The sequence below is a fragment of the Mangifera indica genome, chromosome 13, assembly GCF_011075055.1.
Source record: "Mangifera indica cultivar Alphonso chromosome 13, CATAS_Mindica_2.1, whole genome shotgun sequence".
In the NCBI taxonomy this organism is placed as follows: Eukaryota; Viridiplantae; Streptophyta; class Magnoliopsida; order Sapindales; family Anacardiaceae; genus Mangifera; species Mangifera indica.
Window position 1 is genome coordinate 1,380,820 of NC_058149.1, and position 25,862 is coordinate 1,406,681.

Sequence of the window (25,862 nt, forward strand, 5' to 3'; positions counted from 1 at the left end):
AATATCATTTTTTTATATATTAAAAAATTTACAATTTATTATTTAATTTGATTTAAAAATTATTTAAACTGTAATTTAAAAATTTTTTAATTTAAACTAAATTATAATTTTTAAACAATTAATTTAATTTTACGATTTAAAGGAAATTTTACACAACTCCATTTGTCTTTTTTTCAACTTTAACATAAAAAATTCCCGCCATCATCCGTGTGTCCATCAGGCTCTTCGCTTCAGTGTTGCATAATTGAATATAATGAAGTGAACTTTTTTGAATAAATAAAATTATGTATATAAATAAATCACTCCGTCACATCATATATTGCCACGTCAGATTTTATCTCAATAATGTAGTGGCATTATTTCTTCTTAAAAATATTATCCCTCAGTAGCTTTCACCACCACCCATTTACCGCTTGAGGCTGCGGACTGAGAATCGGGCATATTTACTTCTCTTGAACACTTATCATTATTGTTCATGACGTTGGAGCTTTCAGAGATGGACGACTATCGGATAAACTGCTCACTTGCATACAAATACGGTGATGGATCAACTATTTTTGTGGCAACAAAGACAAAAAAGCTATTGGATATATACGGGATCAGAAGTCTACTACTATTGAGTCTTGGAGCACAAACCATTCTTACCATCTTCGGCAATCGTAGAAGGTACCGTTTAGGATATCTGATCCGATTTTTCCTTTGGTTGTCCTACTTGACGGCAAGTCCCGTGGTAACATTGGCATTGGGCAAGCTTTTAGGAATTAATGCTGAGGCTTTTGATGTGAAAGGAAATCAGCTAGTGCCTAGCGAATTCTTTAACGACTATCTCGACTACACAGTTTTGTTTGCACCATTCCTTTTGCTGCAAATTGGTAGCCCTAATGTTATTTCTTACTCCGTTGAGGATAATAAGTTAAAGTTTAGGCAACTTATTGGGCTAACCATCCAGGTCGCCATCTCACTTTGGATCTTTTCTAGATTAATTAGATATTGGATTGACATACTCAGTATACTTTTGTATGTAGCTGGAATAGTTAAAGTTGCAGAGAGACTCCGACCTCTCTGGTCAATAAGTATTACTAAAAATGTCGTGATAGCTAGTTTTGCAAAAAATGATATTCGAACAGAAGAAACCTCACTTGAGTCTAGCTCATTTTCCAATTATTCTCATGATCTGTTTCTGCTTGTGAAGGCTTATCAACGCTTTGATCGATTAAAGCCTTATCTTGAGAATTGGCTAGGCCATCCTTCATCAGTTTATCTTTCTTCGATGAGTGTAGAAGACTGTCCTCCTAAGGATGTTTTTAGAATCACAGAATTTGAGCTTAGTTTTATGTATGATATGCTCTACACGAAGGCGTCAATTAGCTATTCCAACAAAAGTTTATGGGGTCGCATCATTTTCTTTCTTGCTCTAGCTTTGCTTTTGGTTATATTAACTATATTTTGGTTTGTTGAGCCAGGTTTTCAAGGTGTAGAAGACATAATTCTCTTACTTTATTTATTAGGAGTAACTGTACTTGAAATTTATGAGATGAAGGAGTTTTTGTTCTCAGATTGGGTAGTACTTCAAATGAGGAAACAAAATAGGAGCACATTTATCAGCAGATCCATATCGAGAATTGCTCCAAAAATTCCAAGAAAGAATCATAGGTGGTCTCATTGCATAGATCAATTCAACTTACTAAGCTATTGTCTCTATGAAGATACTACAAAGCTTGGCTGGTTGATTAGAAGAATTTTCAAGGTCAAGGGCTACTACAAGGAGTACATGAAGTATTGTGTCAAGAAACACAATCCAGTCCCTGAAGAGTTGAAGAAGCTGATACTGGAACAAATTCTGGAGGTAAGAGCTCAAAGAGGCTGGCGATCTTTCTCTAAAAGGGGGGAAGGGGCTCTTGAAAGATGTAACTGTCTCGAAGGTTTGGAATGGAGTATTCAAACAGATTTTGATACCCCAGCAAAGAAGCAAACAAATTTCGGCAAAGCCATTATTATATGGCACATTGCCACCACAGTTTGCTACTATTTAGATGATGGTGCATCAGAAAGTACCTTAAATCACCCCTTATGTGAAATGAGCAAAGTTTTATCAGATTATATGATGTATCTTTTGGGCATGATTCCTGATATGTTATCTATTGTTACTGGTGAACTTCTCTTTCATGGTGCTTGTGCTCAAGTCGATGAATTTTTTAAGGCAAAACAATCAAAGGAAGAAGCGACATTGTGCGGGAATTTACTAGTTGAAACTTATTTCCAAGGAACTCCCAATAACAATGTGTTTACATCAGATTGGAATGTATTGCTTCAGGTGCAAAAATTGGCAAAAAAATTGCAAGAGAGGGACGACAAATGGAGTATTATAAGTAGTGTCTGGATGGAAATGTTGTTTTATGCTGCGATTAATTGTCCTTGGACTCTCCATGCAGAGCAACTTAGGAAAGGTGGAGAATTGCTCACTCATATTTGGCTTCTGCTTGAGCATGAGAAAGATGAGCCCCATGATTTGTCCCTTGAATTGTAATATGTGGTTTAAGAGAGTTGTATGTCAACATTTTATTATGTGCGTGAGTATGGTGTTAAAGTGGATGTTCTAAAGTCAATTATCTTGTTGATTCATTAATATTGATTTGTATTTGTGTCATGTTTATTTCACATTTTTTAAATTAGATGAATGTCTATGGTAGAACTGTCTCAAGGGAATTAATGTATATCAATGATCGTAAGAACCTTATGTGTACACATAATAGTCATTTTGGAAATGTTTATACTCTCAGTAATATTTTGACCTATGACACAAATAATATGGTTAAGACTATATTAATGTTGAGTAACTATACTAAAAAATAGTGATAGGTCTCGTGTCAAGATTATTCATTGGCAATTTGATGTAATATATAAGTGGTATGTTGAATAAACATGTTCATTAGACAGATCTACCAAAAGGGTTTAATATGGATAGTAACTCTAGTATTTATGGAACACATCCTCTGACAAATAGTAATACATGTAATCTTTCGATTTGAGGTTACTAAACTATTTTACACATGAATCAGTATAATTTGACATCAATCCAATGTAGTTCATAAGAAAGAATGATCATAATGGTGGTAATTAGCTATACTAAGAGATATATGAAAACTATAGTGAATCAATAAATGATTTATCACTCTCAGATATGAGATTATATATTTCTGTTAAGCCTACTTACAAATGTCAACGTCCACTTAAATCTATGATCACAATAAAATTAGGTTGTTATTCAATTTAATATTATCCATAAAAACATCCACTATTGTGTTATACTATATTGTCACTCATTTAAGCTAGATTATAAAAGAACAATAAACAGCGAAAAAAAGATATTTGGGTTTTTAAATTATCACAAGAGATCAATAATACCCTTCATAAAGGGTGTAAATGTTATTCCATATGAGTGAAATTATACTCTCATATTTTCTTATTGAATGAACCAAGTTTTTTTCAATTATTATTATTTTTTTTGGCCAAGGGGAGACCTCAGCGATTTGTCATTATTTGCCAATTAAAATCTAAGTTTCGATTTTAAGAAGCTATAATGGATGCAAATCTCTTTTCAGTATTTATGTTTAGTTTTGAACATAGAACGAGAAATGAATGAATTTCTCAGTATTATGTCTCTTAAATGAGACAAAAGCAACAGTTCCATGAGTGATGATTTTAATTTTGTAAAAATGGCAATAAAATGTCTAATAGTATGGATATTGATATACAATTCTAACCTTTTTTTTTTTTTTTCTGTTCACTATTGCTTATAATTTCCTTGGTTATAATCATTCAAATTTAGCAAGCTTAAAATATGTACAAGAAATAATCAAACAACTAAATAAATGTGATGAATGAAAATATTGATAGCAACAAACAAACATCTCTCCTAAACACCAAGATTAAAGATTATAAAATAATCATTTAGTGATAAATAAAACATTTTTGTCATGCAACTCATTAAATAACTTATACCAGGAAGATAAAATTCATACGATTTCTTGCACAAAAATTAAAATAACCAAAAATAGTTAATAAAATTTGTAGAGTTATAGATTTCACTTAAGTGCACATCACTGGTTAAGGGAATCGAATTGAAAGAAACAGGCTAATGAAGGTAGTCTGAAGGACGCAGACTGGAATGAGAGTGGGTCTAACATTTACTTGCTAAAAGATTTTGAATTTTAAGGGTAGGCCTAGGTGCTGGTTCTGACACAGCATGAATAATAAAGCCATATTTTTATTCTATTTTCATTGAATTACAAACCTCCCATATATTCGATTACATTGATGAGAAACAAATTTTGTGTTTGAGTATACTACGTTAATTTGAATAGGTTTCAAGAATTAATTTGATTTTATGCCTTGAAAGTGTATAGGCCAAACTTTGAAACAAGGAGGTTTTATGGCAATTTGCTATGTAAACTTCAATGTATAAATTGGGAATGTATGTGAAAATATTGTAAGCTAAGGGGTCAAACAAATTTGTTATATTGATGTTTAACCATAGAACTGAGATTTCATGCTAGAAAGTTTGGTATATATGTGCTAAACTTTAAATATGGGGTAAATGATAGATATAAAAGCTAGGGGGTTTTCTGTTATTTTCATTTATGGCAGTACAAAGTTTAATTTGGGGGTGCATATGTAATAATTATAAGCTCAAAGGCAAAAAAAATTGCTAAACTAATGTTTAACCCTAGACTCAAGATTTCATGCTCATCATACTTTAAATATGAGGGGTAAATTGATAAATATAAAAGCCATAGGGTTTTTATAAATTTCCTATGTGGTGCTAGGAAGTTTAATTTGATGGTGCATATGTAAATATTATAAGCTAAGGAGGCTTAAATTTTTTTTTTTATATTGATGTATAACCCTAAACACGAGAGTTCACAAGAAAAAGTTCTGCCTATATGCCAAATTTCACATATGAGGGTAAATTGATAGAAATAGAATATATACTTTTATTGTAATTATCCTTTATAGCACTAGTTAGATTAATTTAGGGGAGTATATGTAACTTTTAAAAACTAAGAGGGCAAAACTTGTGTTACCGAGGGAAATTATGATAAAACCCCGTAGATTTTATATATATACTTAACAACCCACCCACTTAGTAGATATCAAATATTAGCATTCCAATATAAAATTTAGCGGGAACACTATATTTCATGAAAATATTTAGTTTTTATATTTTGCACCTACACCCTTGAAAATACCATTGAAAACCCCTTATAGTCTTAAACCTTGCACTTAGCTTCCAAATTGAAGTTCCATGTTTCATATTTGAAATTAAGCTTATACACTAAACTTCTAGAAAATGTCTTCAGCTCATCAAAATTTCGCAATCTTGTCTATAATTTTGACGATACAATTTATTAAATAAAAAAAAAAAAAGAAGTAAGTATAGAAATTCTTATATAGATTAAGCTATATTTCCTACTTGAATTTATGCTATTTGTGTCAAATTTGTGTATGATCTTCCATGTTAAAAGAAAATGACAATTAAGATTGGAGAATTTTATAGTTATTGTTGTAACCTTAGGAATGGATGCGTCAATTGAGTTAGGTTGGCCCAAAGCACAAGCTAAAGTCTAGGAAAAAAGCCCGATATGGAAAGGTCTAACACACTAATGTAGCAGGTCAGGCGTAGGCCTAAGCAATAAGTCCATGGGTCAAGCCAACATGACTTGTTACTATTGAGGGTTTTAAAAAAGAAATTATATTTGAAGGGCAGAAACCATTCAAATTATTTTTTTCCTTAGATAAACCCAATGTTTGTCCCTCATTCTTTTTACTAATTTCATTATTCTCTCACAAATCTCAATCTCTCAATCTTTCTTTATTTTTAATCTCATTTTTCTAATCAACTCTCATTCTAAAACTATCTAAATTCACAAACAATAATTTTCTGTATTTATAATTTCGTTTTCATTTTACTTTTGCTAATAAAAAATATTTAACAAATAAATTCATGGTTAAATGAATTCAATCCATTTGACTATTATCATGTTAGCGCTAATGACATTATTGATGATACATAATGTAGAACAGGTGGAGCACTAACTGGTGAAAGTGGTACAAACACAAACTCAACAAAGAGAAAAAGAAAGCAAAAATTAATGATATGGGATCACTTCGATCAAATATAGGAAATGATTAAAGGAAAAATAATTCACCGAGTAGTATGTAAACACTGCAGTTCATGTTTAACATGTACAAGTGATACAGGACATCTTTGCCAACATATTACTGATTATTGTAAAAAATGTTTGTATTAGAAAAGATGTTTGTATGTTGCTATCAATATTTTTATTCATCATTTTTATTTTAATAAAATTATATGTATTTAATTTTAATTATCCAATTAGATACTTAGTTAATACGTGACTTGTTAAGTGTGTATTTAAAATTGAGTGCACATAACATTATTTTTTTTAATTTTGGTATGCAGTTTGACTATTTCTCATACATATTGTGTATTATAAACTTACGTCACAGAACTTCTATAGATGTATTTGTGATTGAACATTAAATTCTATCAAGATTAGATTTGAAAGCTTCTTGCCCTTCTGGTTCATTTTGCTTTTGCTGGATATTTGGATTGTTCAATGCTCTCTATATTTCATTTGGTAGCTTACATTTAAAGGAAAAAAAAAAGAGAACAATTTTTTTGTGTGTGATTATGTTATAAGAAATAAAAACTTTTACACCCTTTTTTATCGCAAAATCTTTGTATGTTAATCATTTGTGTAACATTTTTTTTATTATTAACCATTATCATTATTTTTAAGTTCCATTTTAGCTGAACTCTCGCAAATTTTTTGAATTATTATAACCAGGAAAAACTGTAAGCAATAGTAAATGGAATAAAAGTTAGTATAGTGTATTAATATTTATTCGATTAGGGGATTTTATTTGATATTTCCACAAAATTAAAAATATTAGTCATGGAACCCCTTTTTTTTTTCTTTGGGGGGGGGGGGGGGGGGGGGGGTGGCGCGTGGTTGTGTAATTAGTCATGGAGTTGTTGCTTCTATCTCACTTAAGAGATTTCGATGAGAAATTCATTTTCATTTCCTGTTGTATGTTCAAAACTAAACACAAGTTTAAAAAAAAATTTGATATTTTATATATAAGTAAATTTCTTAAAATTGAGAGTTAGGTGATTGGTAAACAATGGCAAAGCCAATAAAACCTCTCTTGGCAGGAAAACTTGGTTCCACCACGTGTACAAAGCCCATACAACCATATACAGTGGCGAATCCAATATTTTTGTTGAGAGGAGGCCTCCAAATAGGGGTAGTTAAAACACCTCTTAGTTTGATTTCAATTTGAATAAAAAATTGTTGATTTGAGTTTAAATCAAATTCATCAAGCCAATATTAATGTTGGATTGAGTTTGATTTATATAAACAATAATTCACTTTAATTTAGCTCAAGTTTGGATCGAATTTATGGCTTTATGACTCAAATTAGTTATTGGAATTCATAACGCATTGATAAAACAATATCGTTTTATTTAAATAATAGGCAAAACCACTTATTTGAGTCATAAATTCGAACCAAACTAAACCACAAATTTGAACCACTAATTCAAGTTATGAATTCAAGATAAATCAAACCATGAATTCAAACCACAAATTCAAGTTATAAATTCGAATTGAACTCATATTGAGTTGAGACCAAATTGGCGTAGTTTGGGTCCAGCCTTACCTTAATGGCTCTATCATTGATTATCAAGTAGTGAAAGCTTAAAAAATAAAAAATAACCACATGAATCTAACAATTGAATTAAATCAAATATAATCAAAAGTGTTTATATCAATAACAATCCACAAAACATATTCACTAGACAAGTTGTCAATTAATTTTTAGGTTTATAACTTCAAATTCAATTGTTAAATCAAAACTTAATCATTTAAATTAAATATCTACATGTCTCACTATGTATTGATAAAAAAATAAAGTCAGAATAATATATTTTTTAATATTAATTATTTAATTTAACATCGTGTTTTGATAGATTGAAACCTTATCTTTGGAAACAAAATCGTGAGGTATGGTTGCCAAAATCAAGTTGAAGATTCGGAGAAAGAAATCCAATTTCTAAAATGAGTTTTCTTAATTTTAATTGACATGGGCTTTTGGTTTTTATACAAATGTGTGTGTGGGTGATAGTCTAATTCAGTTTTACACTGATTTTAAAGTTTTATTTTATATCAAGATCAATATACTTCTTAATTATGATTTCATCCTCCATGTCATGGTAAAATTCCAATTAAAGATATGATTAAGATTTTGAAAACTAAACTATTAATTTTCAAATATATATAAAAGAGTTAAATTATTATATTTAAAATATTAAAATAACATATACAAATATTATTTTTAATTTTTTAAATTTATAAAAAATTAAATTTATTATTTTTTTACTCCCCTAAAGGAGGCTGATTTTCGTGGAACAATGTGATAAGTTATAGATGAAACCAACTTTGTCTGGATGACAAAGATCCGAACGAAGAGTTTTGACTCTTTATTTGGATTTGTTTAGATTTTGTCGAATCTAGGTGTCGTCAGTCCAATATTGAACACTAGAGGGAGAGATGACATCGAGAGCGAGAGAGATTGGTCATCGTTGGTAGAAAATTTGTTGGCGAAATTGGAAACCCTCGGTAAGGGGTAAAATATCACTTTTTAAAATTTATTTCGGGTGAAATTGTTAGTTTTTCAAATTTAAGGGGTAAAATGATATAAATGTTAAATATTATTGTTAAATGATAATTTTGCCTTTAATTTTATCTTAATTTTGGAGGGTAGGTGTTAGTTTCCAAACTATGGGTGGGTGTTTGAGTTTTTGAAAGTTGATGTGTGGGAATTTGGGACTATACCTTGGGTGAGAAAAAATCTTTTGGCCAATTCTTTAACTATAGTAGTTTGGTTCTTAAAGAGTTGATTATTTTCATATCATCTCTCCAAATATGCTTATTTTAATCGATAACCCCTAACTTTTTAATTAAAAAAGTAAATCTAATAATTTTTAATACGATCTATTAACTTGATACAATACGACACTAAAAATATCAGGGTAGAGTTAAGTTCATTAACACAAAATTTATTTTAGGTCAATCTGACATAAGTCAAAATTAAACCAGATAGTATTAGAGTTCACAAGAAAGTAACTCAATACGATACGAATGTTTTGGGAAAATATTTCTTTAATAGATTACATATAGTTGTATTTTTATATAGTTATAATTACTCATATTATTATTTTTTATTTAAATATTTTATTTTATTATTAAGTGATAAGAATTTGATTTGGTTAATCTGATTATAAATGTGTTTTTTAAAGGTCGTAGTATATAAATTTTTAGAGCATTTGTCAATAAGATAAAATATTATATTGTGTGTTTTATTAATAATAGGTTGAGGTAATTTGGTGAAAAAATTAAAACGATAAAAATACTTTAGAAAGTGAAAATAATAAATAATTTCGGGTCAAATTAGGTCAGATTAGATCAATTCAAATGTTATAGGGTTGAGTTAAGGTTAAAAAATTTTGATACTATTTTAATTCGGAGTGGGTTAAAGTTGAAGGTCTTTGACACAAAATCTGAACTGACACAATACGAATACAATTTAATGATACAAACGGTTAGATGTAAAAAACAGGTCAAATGACTATTTCCCACCTAAGGGTTAACAAATTGACAGATTTTCACCATTTACATCCAAAAAAGTCCATTTTTCACTTATCTATTAAATTTGTTAAAAAAATTGTAAATTTTTTTATAAAAATATTAAAAAGACGAAAAACGCTCTTGCCAAATAACACCGTCCTCTAAAATTTTACTAAATAATTTTATACTCTAATGTAAATTATTTTTGGTATAATAAAAGGTTGGGTTCATTTCCAGTATATCAAGTCATCTATTTTTAAAGATTTTTTTGTGTATTCAAGAAGATTGACCACGTGCAAGACTTAGTGTCATTATAAGGCGCAAATTTCAAATCGAGGTGCAACCTTATGACAAAATGAATATGCACAAGTAGGAAGTAAGGTGCCCGGCATGCAATTGAGTCAATGGGCACAGTGGACAACAATTTAAAGGTATTCAAAACCGGATAATTGAATTAGTTTAAAGGATTTGTATATTGAACTAAATTTCCAGTTCAAAGAAAATTTTAAACCAAAATTGGACTGATTTTATATAAAAATTGGTTGCTAACCGAACCTATTTTACTATATAATCAAATCAAATTTTTAGTTACCCGTTCTTTGAATGTATGATAAAAAATCTAAAATTTATAATACAAAAGATAAATATCACGATAATTATTGTATTCGAATAAAAAATACTAGGAGAAACTATTGAAAACTGAATATTGCCATCCCATATCGGTTGAAATTTGGCTGAAAAAGACGGATACCTCATCATGCATTTTTATAAATAAGTCAAGCCATTAAGTTGACTTTGTCTTACACGTTTTCTCCAGGTTGATACCTCATCATGCATCAAACTTATGAACGTGTTACACGTGGTGAACCTGAAGAATCAAGGGCACAATTTTCTCCAGAAATGGTGATCAAGCATATGCTGTATAAGATCACTTGTATATGTCACTTGTTTTGTCTGCACTCAGAGATGGCTTCCAACATTGGAGATTGAATATCTTAATTGTCAATTATGTTATTAGAGATAAAAATTTTTCTCATAATTGTCTTACCCTCGTTACGAGAATAATAAAAAAATTTTTTTTCTTCTTTATTCCTATTAGAAAGGTTTTTCATTTTTTTTTTTCTTCTCATCTTATTTAAAAAATAATTAAATATTTATTAATTATTAAAATATATTTATAATAATTTAAATTTTTTATAAATAATTTAATATATAAAAATTTAATAAATATATAACAAAAAAAAAAAACCGAATCAGAATAAAGATTGATAGGATATATATTTATTTTTCATCTCTAATAATGAAGATTCTAGTAATTTATATTTTTTATTTTATTATAAATATCATCTCCATTCAAAGAAGGATTTACCAAAAACTCGATGCAGGAGGCAGAGAGCGGAAATGAACAAACACTAGTGGACGACAAAAGCGTTTTGGGAAAGAATAAAGTGCCATGTTGCTTAATGTTGAAGCTTTCCAAATTGCTCAATACTGCCAATCCCATTGTTCACACTTCACAATGTCAATGGATTAGCCGCCAAATCACTCTTAATTTTTTATTGGAGGGGAGAATTTTGGATTAATTTCAATTAATATAATCATTCTTAAATTAAAAATCAAATGTTTCTTTGAGCCTTGTGCCTGAAAAAATTGACTATGGGACCAAGCATGTCTGAATTATGATGACCAAAGTTTATTTTACTTTAGAAAAAGAATTTGATTGCTGAGCCACTTTGCTAAAGACGACAAAAGCGTTTGGCAGAGAATATGATGGTTATCAATTTTGGGAAAAAATAAAGTGCCATATTGCTTAATGTTGAAACTTTCCAAATTGCTCAATACTGCCAATCCCATTGTTCACACTTCACAATGTCAATGGATTAGCCGCCAAAACTTTCCAATTTTTTTTTTAAGCAAATAATTGTATCAGAATTGTATATATCATATAATCCTCCTGTTGGAGGCATCGGTCTTCTTCTACCTTCAACTTCCCCCACATGATCACAGTCTTATCCATGATTATTAATCCTGCACGCAAGATTAATTTACAGCAATCTACATTAGAACTGTCGAATTTCGAAGGTGATTATCAGACGTATTTTCATATAAATATTATATTTAATTTTAAGTATTCAATTGAATAATATTTAAAAATTTACCATTTGAGTAAATTAATGGTGCATTTGGGCATGTCTCGATTAAGAGTCTTCAAAGTTACACCTCCACAAACGATATTAACACGCAAAGCTTTTATTCTCCAGCCTTTCCACTCGACACCAACGGTCGTCCGAATCTCGACATTCACCACTATATCCTTGTTTTTGTATCGACTCATTAGCCTCGGCCCCACTCCATCTTCAACCAGCTGGTTATTCTTCGTCTCAATCTTTAAAGTTGTCATGTTGTTTTTGGCTTGAGAGAATCCTGCCACATGTGTGGATCCTAACTCAATACCCTTATCTTGCCCTGCACTCACCTCCACGTCGGACCCACCATAATGATACGTTAACTTCCCGTTATGGTTTCGTACTTCTATTCTTGTCAACGTTGCAACGTTCAAGTAGGTGCCGTCGGTTTTCACAGTGACGTTGAAGTGTCGAAACGAAAATGACTGCAGGTGAAAAAATGGGAGTTTTGGATCAAACCAGATGTAAAAAACTGCAAAAGATACCGAAAATATGACGACAAGGATTAACATGTTATGTTCACCCCTTGCAGATAAATTGCAGATAACAATGACTAACACCGATCACAATGTTATGTTCTTACTCAAATACAAATCAAAATTAGCTTGCCAGCAAAAGCTAGACCATTGTTAAAAATAGAATAAATGGCTGAACAAATTACAATTCCCACTTTATTAGGCAGAACCTTGCTAGAATCAACATTAATTTACAGACAAATTAACCAGAAGTTGTTTATATGGGTAATCAAGAACCCTAAAATACCTGTTACTTTTACCAGGTTACAGACAAATTAACCAGTCTGTAAGGGAAATAGGAAATAGAAAAAGCCACTCAATTTAGTGCAAAGAAATAAAGAAGAGAGAAGCTATAGATTTAGTAAACGTATCTCCGATACAACTTTTTTTTGGTAGAAGATTGTGATATAATTTTTAATTATTAAAAATATATAAGATATTTTAAAATTATTATGTGTTAATTATATTTTTTATTATTTTATTTTTAAAAAAATATATTATATTATATGATATATTATATATAGTATAAAAAATTAAAATTTTAATATACGATATAATATATAATTTAATTATTATAGTTTGTATTTTTTAAAATCATTCATATATATATATATATATATATATATATATATATATATATATATATATATATATATATATATATAATTTAATAAAATTAATTGAATTATATTTTTTAAATATAATATAAATATGTAAAATAAATATAAAATATATATTTAAAATTAAAAAAATTATTCACTTAATTGTTTTTTAAAAAATTCAATCAAATATAATTTTTATATTTATTAAAAAGTTATAATTTATTATTTAATTAGATTTAAAAATTATTTAAACTGTAATTTAAAAATTTTTTTAATTTAAACTAAATTATAATTTTTAAACAATTTATTTAATTTTACGATTTAAAGTAAATTATACACAACTCTATTTGTCTTTTTTTTCAACTTTAACATAAAAAATTCCCGCCATCATCCTCGCTTCAGTGTTGCATAATTGAATATAATGAAGTGTACTTTTTTTAATAAATAAAATTATGTATATAAATAAATCACTCCGTCACATCATTTATTGCCACGTCAGATTTTATCTCAATAATGTAGTGGCATTATTTCTTCTTAAAAATATTAATCCTCAGTAGCTTTCACCACCACCCATTTACCGCTTGAGGCTGCGGACTGAGAATCGGGCAAATTTACTTCTCTTGAACACTTATCATTATTGTTCATGACGTTAGAGCTTTCAGAGATGGACGGCTGTTGGATAAACAGCTCATTTCCATACGAACACGTTGACGGATCAACTATTTATGTGACGACAAAGACAAAAAACCTATGGGATATATACGGGATCAGAAGTCTACTACTATTGAGTCTTGGAGCACAAACCATTCTTACCATCTTCGGCAATCGTAGAAGGTACCGTTTAAGATATCTGACCCGATTTTTCCTTTGGTTGTCCTACTTGACGGCAAGTCCCGTGGTAACATTGGCATTGGGCAAGCTTTCAGGAATTAATGCTGAGGTTTTTAATGTGAAAGGAAATCAGCTAGAGAGTAGCACTAATTGGGCACGTGGGAGAGGGCTGAACACAAGCATCAACAAGAGGAGGAGCAACGATCGGAGAACTAACGTCACGAGGACTCGATGGTGCATCTCCGGACGCCGAAGAAGATTGACTATCCGACATCCCTGTATATCGGACGATATCCTCATACCACTCCGTATCCCTCTCAACCGGAGATAAATCTAATGGAAAATTAATATCATCCTACAAGATATTTATTTTCAGTATTCATTATTATCATATCCAGAGTATATGTTAATACTTAATAAATTAGTACTTACTAGATCTCCAGTGAAGATAGCTGAGATAGAATCTCATCCCGGAATGTCCTTCGTGTGCCATCTCAACATCCGGGCGGCTCCCACATACAGCGACTCCTCTACCCATCGAAATAACGAGTTCAGTGTCTCGTAAATCCAAAACTGCAATATCAATATAAATCGATTATTGTATATATTTACAATTATATTAAACTAATTTTATTTTAAACATTCATTTTTTGTTTGAATTAATAAATATCATAATTACCTGAAACGCTAATGGAAATCTCATGATGCCATACTGCTTAAGCTAATTTTCCTTTTTCTTTTTCGGACCGGAATCCATAGAAATTCGGGAGATGTTATCGCATATAGAGCGATATGTCATCTACCACACTCGTACTCCCCACGAGTATGCATTAAACTCATCCAGATGATCAACTAATTGTAATATTTTCTGAGGAATTGTTTTCCTCAAGTCACTCCCTAACAACCCCATGTAAAGATAAAACAACAATGCTAACTTAACTGCATCAGTGTCATCCTCCCCCCACAGTCTCTACTGGAAAACACGACTCAAATCAGCATATGTAACTGATTTACACCCGTGAAAATATGTCTGGAGGATCCGATCTATGGCCTTCGATGGAATGTAGAGGTCGATATCTACCAAATGACTGAATCGAAGGCTTGTCATAATAGCAAACTCATATGCACTGAATCTGACATCCATGTCATTAACCCGAAACCATAACTCCTCTCCCGAAGTCACCTTATTTACTGCTCGAAGGATGAAGGAATGTATTAGAACCCCATTAAATCGACTATCCTTCAACTTTAAGAAGTGTCCGAAGCATGTACGTCGAAACATTTGTAATTGTCTTTCTATTAATAATTTTTTGATCACGGCTCCAACATCTCTATATCCATGTGTAGTAACTTGAGCCTTGAAGTATTTTTCGAGAGGAAATCGCAGTTCATCTTTGCTTTCGTCTCTTTTTCTCTTTTGTACAGCTCCCTATATGAAAATTAAATTACAATTATATTAAATTTATATAAATTTTAGGGAAGAAATTATTCAATTCTATACATAGAGGCCTTATTTGAAAAAACAGATATCAAATTCGAATTCTACACATCAAAAAACCCTAAGATGGTTAAATTTCAATTTGATCCCATATGAAAAATATCAAAAAAACCCTAAAATTTAATAGAATTGCATTCTGCCCCCCTGATTCTAACCAGAGAAACGCATGCTGGATAACTTTGGAAAACCGCAATTTGCCCCACCACTCGAAGTCGCGCATCAACCGCGCGAATTCGTGAGTCAACTGCACGAATTTGGGGGTTTGACTGTAAGTTTGCCAGCCCACAAAGTTTTCCAATTTCTACTATTGCCCACCACACGATGAAAACGTGCAGTTTCACCCCCAACCACACGATTTTGTGTAGTCCATGAAGTTTGAAAAGTTCAAAACACCTCCCCGTCTACACAAATTCTGACCACACGAATTCGTGTGGTCACTGCGCCATTCGCGTGGTGACTGCCAAATTCGTGTGGCCACATTTCACCTTCCAAACTTCGTTTTTCAAACTCCATTTCAACAACAATCAACTCTACACCTAATCTAACATAAAAGCCCTAACATAATTCATCCAAATCAGCAACAATCAAGCATTTTCTTCGAAAATTCAAATCCGAACCCTAATGCAATTTACACCCAAATTTCACATCAAATCGCTCAAATTGTGAAATGAAATGCATAAAGAGATGACAAGGGTTGTTTTACTAACCTTTTTGTCCATCGTCGTTGCCAGAAACGTCGAAAAAATCGCCGGATGAAATCGGAGTTGCCGAGTGCGCGAAACGTGTGTTCAAAAGTTGTTGTTTTCGTGTGTTTGGCTCTTGTGCGCGTGGTTATGGACGATTTTGAGTGGAGGGGCATTTTTGTCTCTTCGCAATTTTGGGGCATTTTCGTTTTATGTTAAAATTTAGGGGTAATTTTGTTTTGCCCCTTAATCTTTGGGGTAATTATTTTAATTTCCCAAAAAAAACTTGAAATCATTAAATAATTAAAATGAGTTAGAGACCACTAGGCAAGTGCAGGAGAAAAAAATAGGTGAATACCAAATGTACTGACTTTAAATATTTTTTGGTTTAAGTTTTATTTGAATAAAAAACAATTTAATTTAAATTTATTAAATTAATATTAAAAATAGTTTAAATTTAGTTTGAATTTAATTAAAAATTATTATTTAAATTTATAATTTAGATATGTGATTTAAATATATAATTTATTGATAAAATAATATTATTTAATATAATTTAAATTAAATCAAATTATTTATCTAATTTATAAGTTAAATTAAATCAGATTTTTTATAATTTAAATTTGATTTAATTTTTAAATTAATCAAATATATTAATTTAAAGGCCAAACGACTATTTCCCACCCAAGGTATGTTGTAATGACAAGTTTCCACCATTTAACTATGAAACACCAAACACCCACCTATGACTGGTTAGATTTAACAAAACTCTAACGGTGGTAAATTTAATCTCATTTTCCCCACTAAAAGTTTAAAAACTAACATTTTTTTCCTAAGCTAAGTTTGAAAAGATTGCATTTCCCCCCTTAGGGTTTATTTCCAAACCCTTTCGCTTTCTCCGACGCCATCACCGACCGTCTTCCCCTCCCGACTGTTTCTCTTCCACCGACGGCCCCCCTCAACTCGACCCTAACACATCCGACGCAGAGAGAAGCCGCCTAGGAAGAGAAATCGTCTTCCCAGACGACGAAGACGAGATCGATCGATCTCGTCTTCCCAGATGACGAAGACGAGATCGATCGATCTCGTCTTCATCGTCTGGGAAGACGATTGTCTTCTCAGATGAAGACGACTCATCTTCCCAGAGGACGACGATTCTCTGACTTCGATTGGAAGTCCAAATGGGAGGAAAGAGATCTCCGGAAGGTGAGGATGCTTCGGGAGGGAGAGACCATCGGCAATGGAGTCAGAGACCGTCGGCAATGCTTCGGGAGGGTGAAACTATGATTTTTTAAAACTTAGGCTGGAGAGGAATTTTAGTTTTTAAAGTTTAGGGGGGCAAAATTACATTCTATTTTAGTTTATTTTTAATATTCTAGAGAAAATGATGATTTTACCCTTACCACCGTTAGAGTTTTGTTAAATCTAACCGACTATGGGTGGGTGTTTGGTGTTTTCATAGTTAAAAGGTGGAAACTTATCATTACAGCATACCTTGGGTGGGAAATAGTCATTTGGCCTAATTTAAACTTAATTTACATTTAAAATAAATAAATTTCAAATCAAGTTAAATAAAATTGGACCAACTTTTGCGGTGGAACCCGCTCAGTACGGATCCAACTCTAAGAAAATGCCAAGTCAATGAGGCTGTCAGATTGCTGCAATCTGTAAGGGAAATAGGAAATAGAAAAAGCCACTCAATTTAGTGCAAAGAAATATATAAGAGAGAAGCTATTGATTTAGTAAACGTATCTCCGATACAACTTTTTTTTGGTAGAAGATTGTGATATAATTTTTAATTATTAAAAATATATATGATATTTTAAAATTATTATGTGTTAATTATATTTTTTATTATTTTATTTTTAAAAAAATATATTATATATTATATATAATATAAAAAATTAAATTTTTAATATACGATATAATATATAATTCAACTATTATAGTTTAAATTTTTTAAAATCATTTATATATATATATATATATATGTATGTATAAAATTTAATAAAATTAATTGAATTATATTTTTTAAAATATAATATAAATATGTAAAATAAATATAAAATATATATTTAAAATTAAAAAAATTATTCACTTAATTGTTTATTAAAATATTTAATCAAATATAATTTTTATATATATTAAAAAGTTATAATTTATTATTTAATTTAATTTAAATTAAATTATAATTTTTAAACAATTAGTTTAATTTTACGATTTAAAGTAAATTATACCCAACTCTATTCGTCTTTTTTTCAACTTTAACAAAAAAAATTATACCCATCATCCGTGTGTCCATCAGATTCTTCGCTTCAGTGCTGCATAATTGAATATAATGAAGTGTACTTTTTTGAATAAATAAAATTATGTATATAAATATATCACTCCGTCACATCATATATTGCCACGTCAGATTTTATCTCAATAATGTAGTTGCATTATTTCTTAAAAATATTAATCCTCAGTAGCTTTCACCACCACCCATTTACCGCTTGAGGCTGCGGACTGAGAATCGGGCAAATTTACTTCTCTTGAACACTTATCATTATTGTTCATGACGTTGGAGCTTTCAGAGATGGACGACTATCGGATAAACTGCTCACTTGCATGCGAATACGGTGACGGATCAACTATTTATGTGACGACAAAGACAAAAAAGCTATGGGATATATACGGGATCAGAAGTCTACTACTATTGAGTCTTGGAGTACAAACCATTCTTACCATCTTCGGAAATCGGAGAAGGTACCGTTTAAGATATCTGACCCGATTTTTCCTTTGGTTGTCCTACTTGACGGCACGTCCCGTGGTAACATTGGCATTGGGCAAGCTTTCAGGAATTAATGCTGAGGTTTTTGATGTGAAAGGAAATCAGCTAGTGCGTAGCGAATTCTTTGACGAATATCTCTACTATTACGCAGTTTGGTTTGCACCATTCCTTTTGCTGCAAATTGGTAGCCCTAATGTTATTTCTTACTCCGTTGAGGATAATAAGTTAAAGTTTAGGCAACTTATTGGGCTAACCACCCAGGTCGCCATCTCACTTTGGATCTTTTCTAAATTACTTGGATATTGGCAAAACATACTCATACTCAATATACTTTTGTATGTAGCTGGAATAGTTAAAGTTGCAGAGAGACTCCGAGCTCTCTGGTCAATAAGTATTACTGAAAATGTCGTGATAGCTAGTTTTGCAAAAAATGATATTCGAAGAGAAGAAACCTCACTTGAGTCTAGCTCATTTTCCAATTATTCTCATGATCTGTTTCTGCTTGTGAAGGCTTATCAACGCTTTGATCGATTAAAGCCTTATCTTGAGAATTGGCTAGGCCATCCTTCATCAGTTTATCTTTCTTCGATGAGTGTAGAAGACTGTCCTCCTAAGGATGTTTTTAGAATCACAGAATTTGAGCTTAGTTTTATGTATGATATGCTCTACACGAAGGCGTCAATTAGCTATTCCAACAAAAGTTTATGGGGTCGCATCATTTTCTTTCTTGCTCTAGCTTTGCTTTTGGTGATATTAACTATATTTTGGTTTGTTCAGCCAGGTTTTCAAGGTGTAGAAGACATAATTCTCTTACTTTATTTATTAGCAGTAACTGTACTTGAAATTTATGAGATGAAGGAGTTTTTGTTCTCAGATTGGGTAGTACTTCAAATGAGGAAACAAAATAGGAGCACATTTATCAGCAGATCCATATCGAGAATTGCTCCAAAAATTCCAAGAAAGAATCATAGGTGGTCTCATTGCATAGATCAATTCAACTTACTAAGCTATTGTCTCTATGAAGATACTACAAAGCTTGGCGGGTTGATTAGAAGAATTTTCAAGGTCAAGGGCTACTACAAGGAGTACATGAAGTATTGTGTCAAGAAACACAGTCCAGTCCCTGAAGAGTTGAAGAAGCTGATACTGGAACAAATTCTGGAGGTAAGAGCTCAAAGAGGCTGGCAATCTTTCTCTAAAAGGGGGGAAGGGGCTCTTGAAAGATGTAACTGTCTCCAAGATTTGGAATGGAGTATTCAAACAGATTTTGATACCCCAGCAAAGAAGCAAACAAATTTCGGCAAAGCCATTATTATATGGCACATTGCCACCACAGTTTGCTACTATTTAGATGATGGTGCATCAGAAAGTACCTTAAATCACCCCTTATGTGAAATGAGCAAAGTTTTATCAGATTATATGATGTATCTTTTGGGCATGATTCCTGATATGTTATCTATTGTTACTGGTGACCTTCTCTTTCATGGTGCTTGTGCTCAAGTCGATCAATTTTTTAAGGCAAAACAATCAAAGGATGAAGCGACATTGTGTGGGAATTTACTAGTTGAAACTTATTTCCAAGGAATTCCCAATAACAATGTGTTTACATCAGAGTGGAATGTATTGCTTCAGGTGCAAAAATTGGCAAAAATATTGCAAGAGAGGGACGACAAATGGAGTATTATAAGTAGTGTCTGGATGGAAATGTTGTTTTATGCTGCGATTAATTGTCCTTGGACTCTCCATGCAGAGCAACTTAGGAAAGGTGGACAATTGCTCACTCATATTTGGCTTCTGCTTGAGCACGAGAAAGATCAGCCCCATGATTTGTCCCTTGAATTGTAATATGTGGTTTAAGAGAGTTGTATGTCAACATTTTATTATGTGCGTGAGTATGGTGTTCGAGTGGATGTTCTAAAGTCAATTATCTTGTTGATTCATTAATATTGATTTGTATTTGTGCCATGTTTATTTCACATTTTTTAAATTAGACGAATGTCTATGGTAGAACTATCTCAAGGGAATTAATATATATCAATGATCGTAAGAACCTTATGTATACACATGATAGTCATTTTAGAAATGTTTGTACTCTTAGTAATATTTTGACTTATGACACAAATAATATAGTTAAGACTATCTTAATGTTAAGTAACTATACTAAAAAATAGTGATAGGTCTCATGTATAAAGATTATTCATTGACAATCTGATGTAACATATAGGTGGTATGTTGAATAAACATGTTAATTAGACAAATCTACCAAAAGGGTTTAATATAAATAATAACTCTAGTATTTATAGAACACATCCTTTAACAAATAGTAATACATGTAATGTTTTGATTTGAGATTACTAAATTATTTTATACATGAATTAGTATAATTTGACATCAATCCAATGTAATTCATAAGAAAAAATTATCATAATGGTGATAATTAGTTATACTGAGAGATATATGAAAACTATAGTAAATCAATAAATGATTTATCACTCTCAGATATGAGATTATATATTTCTGTTAAGCCTACTCTCAAATGTCAACGTCCATTTAAATCTGTGATCACAATAAAATTAGGTTATTCAATTTAATATTATCCATGAAAACACCCACTATTGTGTTATACTATATTGTCACCCATTTCAGCTAGATTATAAAAAGAACAATAAACAGTGAAAAAGGATATTTGGATTTTTAAATTATCGCAAGAGATCAATAATACCCTTCATAAAGGATGTAAATGTTATTCCATATGAGTGGAATTATACTATCAGATTTTCTTATTGAATAAACCAAGTTTTTTTCAATTCTTTTTTTTAGGCCAAGGGGAGACCTTAGCGATTTTGTCATTTTTTACCGATTAAAATCTAAGTTTCGATTTTAAGAAGCTATAATGGATGCAAATCTCTTTTTAGTATTTATGTTTAGTTTTGAACATAGAACGAGAAATGAATGAATTTCTCAGTAAAATGTCTCTTAAATGAGACAAAAACAACAGTTCCATGAGTGATATTGATGTGCAATTCTAACCTTTTTTTTTTTCTGTTCACTATTGCTTAAAATTTCCTTGGTTATAATCATTCAAATTCAGCAAGCTTAAAATATGTACAAGAAATAATCAAACTACATGCCAAAATAAATGTGATGAGGGAAAATATTGATAGCAACAAACAAACATCTCTCCTAATACCAGTAAGAAACTCCTAAAAATTAGGTAAAATGACTCTAAATTCCAATCAATGAAATAAGAGACAATCTAAACACCAAGATTAAAGATTATAAAATAATCATTTAGTGATAAATAAGACATTTTTGTCATGCAACTCATTAAATAACCTATACCAGGTAGATAAAATTCATACGATTTCTTGCACAAAAATTAAAATAACCAAAAATAGTTAATAAAATTTGTAGAGTTATAGATTTTACTTAAGTGAACATCACTGGTTAAGGGAATCGAATTGAAAGAAACAGGCTCATGAAGGTAGTCTGAAGGACGCAGACTGGAATGAGAGTGGGTCTAACATTTACTTACTAAAAGATTTTGAATTTTAAGGGTAGGCCTAGGTGCTGGTTCTGCCACAGCATGAATAATAAAGCCATATTTTTATTCTATTTTCATTGAATTACAAACCTCCCATATATTCTATTACATTGATGAGAAACAAATTTTGTGTTTGAGTATACTACGTTAATTTGAATAGGTTTCAAGAATTAATTTGATTTTAAGCCTTGAAAGTGCGTAGGCCAAACTTTGAAACAAGGAGGTTAATGATACAGAAAAAAACTAGGAGGTTTTATGGCAATTTGCTATGTAAACTTAAATGTATAAATTGGGAATGTATGTGAAAATATTGTAAGCTAAGGGGTCAAACAAATTTGTTATATTGATGTTTAACCATAGAACTGAGATTTCATGCTAGAAAGTTTGGTATATATGTGCTAAACTTTAAATATGGGGTAAATGATAGATATAAAAGCTAGGGGGTTTTCTGTTATTTTCATTTATGGCATTACAAAGTTTAATTTGGGGGTGCATGTAATAATTATAAGCTCAAAGGCAAAAAAAAATTGTTATACTAATGTTTAACCCTAGACTTGAGATTTCATGCTTGTCATATTTTAAATATGAGGGGTAAATTGATAAATATGAAAGCCATAGGGTTTTTATAAATTTCCTATGTGGTGCTAGGAAGTTTAATTGGATGGTCCATATGTAAATATTATAAGCTAAGGAGGCTTAAAATATTTTTTTATACTGATGTATAACCCTAAACACGAGAGTTCAGAAGAAAAAGTTTTGCCTATATGCCAAATTTTACATATGAGGGTAAATTGATAGAAATAGAATATATACTTTTATTGTAATTATCCTTTATAGCACTAGTTAGATTAATTTAGGGGAGTATATATAACTTTTAAAAACTAAGAGGGCAAAACTTGTGTTACCGGGGGAAATTATGATAAAACCCCGTAGATTATATATATATACTTAACAACCCACCCACTCAGTAGACATCAAATTTTAGCATTCCAATATAAAATTTAGCGGGAACACTATATTTAATGAAAATATTTAGTTTTTATATTTTGCACCTACACCCTTGAAAATACTATTGAAATCCCCTTATAGTCTTAAACCTTGCACTTAGCTTCCAAATTGAAGTTTCGTGTTTCATGTTTGAAATTTAGCTTATACACTAAACTTCTAGAAAATGTCTTCAGCTCATCAAAATTTCGCAATCTTGTCTATAATTTTAACGATACAATTTATTAAATAAAAAAAAAAAGTAAGTATGGAAATTCTTATCTAGATTAAGCTATATTTCCTACTTGAATTTGTGCTATTTGTGTGAAATTTGTGTACGATCTTCCATGTTAAAAGAAAATGACAATTAAGATTGGAGAATTTTATAGTTATTATTGTAACCTTAGGAATAAATGCGTCAATTGAATTAGGTTGGCCCAAAGCACAAGTCAAAGTCTAGGAAAAAAACCGAATATGGAAGGGTCTAACACAGTAATGTAGCAGGTCAGGCATAGGCCTAAGCCGTAAGCCCATGGGTCAAGCCAACATGACTTGTTACTATTGAGGGTTCTTAAAAAAAAATTATATTTGAAGGGCAGAAACCATTCAAATTAATTTTTTTCTTATATAAACCCAACACCTATCCCTCCTTCCTTTTACAAATTTCATTATTCTCTCACAAATCTCAATCTCTCAATCTTTCTTTATTTTCAATCTCATTTTCTCTAATCAACTCTCATTCTAAAATTATCTAAATTCACAAACAATAATTTTCTATATTTATAATTTCGTTTTCATTTTACTTTTGCTAATAAAAAATATTTAACAAATAAATTCATGGTTAAATGAATTCAATCCATTTGACTATTATCATGTTAGCGCTAATGACATTATTGATGATGCATAATGTAGAACAAGTGGAGCACTAACTGGTGAAAGTGGTACAAACACACTCAACAAAGAGAAAAAGAAAGCAAAAGTTAATGATGTGGGATCGCTTCGATCAAATATAGGAAATGATCAAAGAAAAAGTAATTCATCGAGTAGTATGTAAACACTGCAGTTCATGTTTAACATGTACAAGTGACACAAGACATCTTTGTCAACATATTACTGATTATTGTAAAAAATGTTTGTATTAGGAAAGATGTTTGTATGTTGCTATCAGTATTTTTATTCATCATTTTTATTTTAATAAAATTATATGTATTTAATTTTATTTACTCAATTAGATACTTAGATGATACGTGACTTGTTAAGTGTGTATTTAAAATTGAGTGCACATAACATTATTTTTTTTTATTTTGGTATGTAGTTTGACTATTTCTCATACATATTGTGTATTATAAACTTACGTCACAGAACTTCAATAGATGTATTTGTGATTGAACATTAAATTCTATCAAGATTAGATTTGAAAGCTTCTTGCCCTTCTGGTTCATTTTGCTTTTGCTGGATATTTGGATTGTTCAATGCTCTCTATATTTCATTTGGTAGCTTACATTTAAAGGGAGAAAAAAAAGAACAATTTTTTTGTGTGTGATTATGTTTTAAGATATAAAAACTTTTACACCCTTTTTTTCCGCAAAATCTTTGTATGTTAATCATTTGTGTAACAACCTTTTTATTATTAACCATTATCATTATTTTTAAGTTCCATTTTAGCTAAACTCTCGCAAATTTTTTGAATTATTATAAGGAAAAATTGTAAGCAATAGTAAATGGAATAAAAGTTAGTATAGTGTATTAATATCTATTCGATTAGGGGATTTTTTTTGATATTTCCACAAAATTAAAAATATTAGTCATGGAACTCCTTTTTTTTTGGGGGGGGGGGGGGGGGGGGGGGGGGGGTAATTAATCATGGAGCTGTTGCTTCTATGTCATTTAAGAGATCTCGGTGAGCAATTCATTTTCATTTCCTGTTGTATGTTCAAAACTAAGTGCAAGTTAAAAAAAAATTTGATATTTTATATACAAGTAAATTTCTTAAAATTGAGGCTTAGGCGATTGGAAAACAGTGGCAAAGCCAATAAAACCTCTCTTGGCAGGGAACCTTGGTTCCACCACGTGTACAACCCCCATACAACCATATACAGTGGTGAATCCAATATTTTTGTTGAGAGGAGGCCTCCAAATAGGGATAGTTAAAACACCTCTTAGTTTGATTTCGATTTGAATAAAAAAATAGTTGATTTGAGTTTAAATCAAGTTCATCAAGCCAATATTAATGGTGGATTGAGTTTGATTTGAATAAAAAATGATTCACTTTAATTTAGCTAAAGTTTGGATTGAATTTATGGCTTTATGACTCAAATTAGTTATTGGAATTCATAGTTTATTAGTAAAATGATATCGTTTTATTTAAATAATAGGCAAAACCATTTATTTGAGTCATGAATTTGAACCAAACTAAACCACTAATTCAAACCATAAATTCAAAATAAATCAAGCCATGAACCAAAATGAATCAAATCATGAATTCAAACTATAAATTCAAGTTATAAATTCGAGTTAAACTTAAATTGAATTG

General features: G+C 30.7%; 3 protein-coding genes across 3 annotated transcripts; 2 read left to right on the forward strand and 1 right to left on the reverse strand.

The window, feature by feature from the left end:
• Positions 1-407: 407 nt before the first annotated feature.
• Positions 408-2,765, forward strand: LOC123195199. Its single transcript, XM_044608847.1, has one exon. The coding sequence runs from the start codon at positions 476-478 to the stop codon at positions 2,525-2,527; it is 2,052 nt and encodes a 683-aa protein (XP_044464782.1). The 5' UTR covers positions 408-475; the 3' UTR covers positions 2,528-2,765.
• An 8,848-nt stretch (positions 2,766-11,613) lies between these two features.
• On the reverse strand, positions 11,614-12,411 carry LOC123194924. Its single transcript, XM_044608432.1, has 2 exons — positions 11,873-12,411; positions 11,614-11,741 (listed from the first exon to the last, which is right to left on the reverse strand). The coding sequence occupies exons 1-2, from the start codon at positions 12,409-12,411 to the stop codon at positions 11,723-11,725; spliced, it is 558 nt and encodes a 185-aa protein (XP_044464367.1). The 3' UTR covers positions 11,614-11,722.
• A 6,174-nt stretch (positions 12,412-18,585) lies between these two features.
• Positions 18,586-20,646, forward strand: LOC123194925. Its single transcript, XM_044608433.1, has one exon. It carries the CDS (start codon positions 18,586-18,588, stop codon positions 20,644-20,646), a length of 2,061 nt encoding a protein of 686 aa, XP_044464368.1.
• The last annotated feature ends 5,216 nt before the right edge of the window (positions 20,647-25,862 follow it).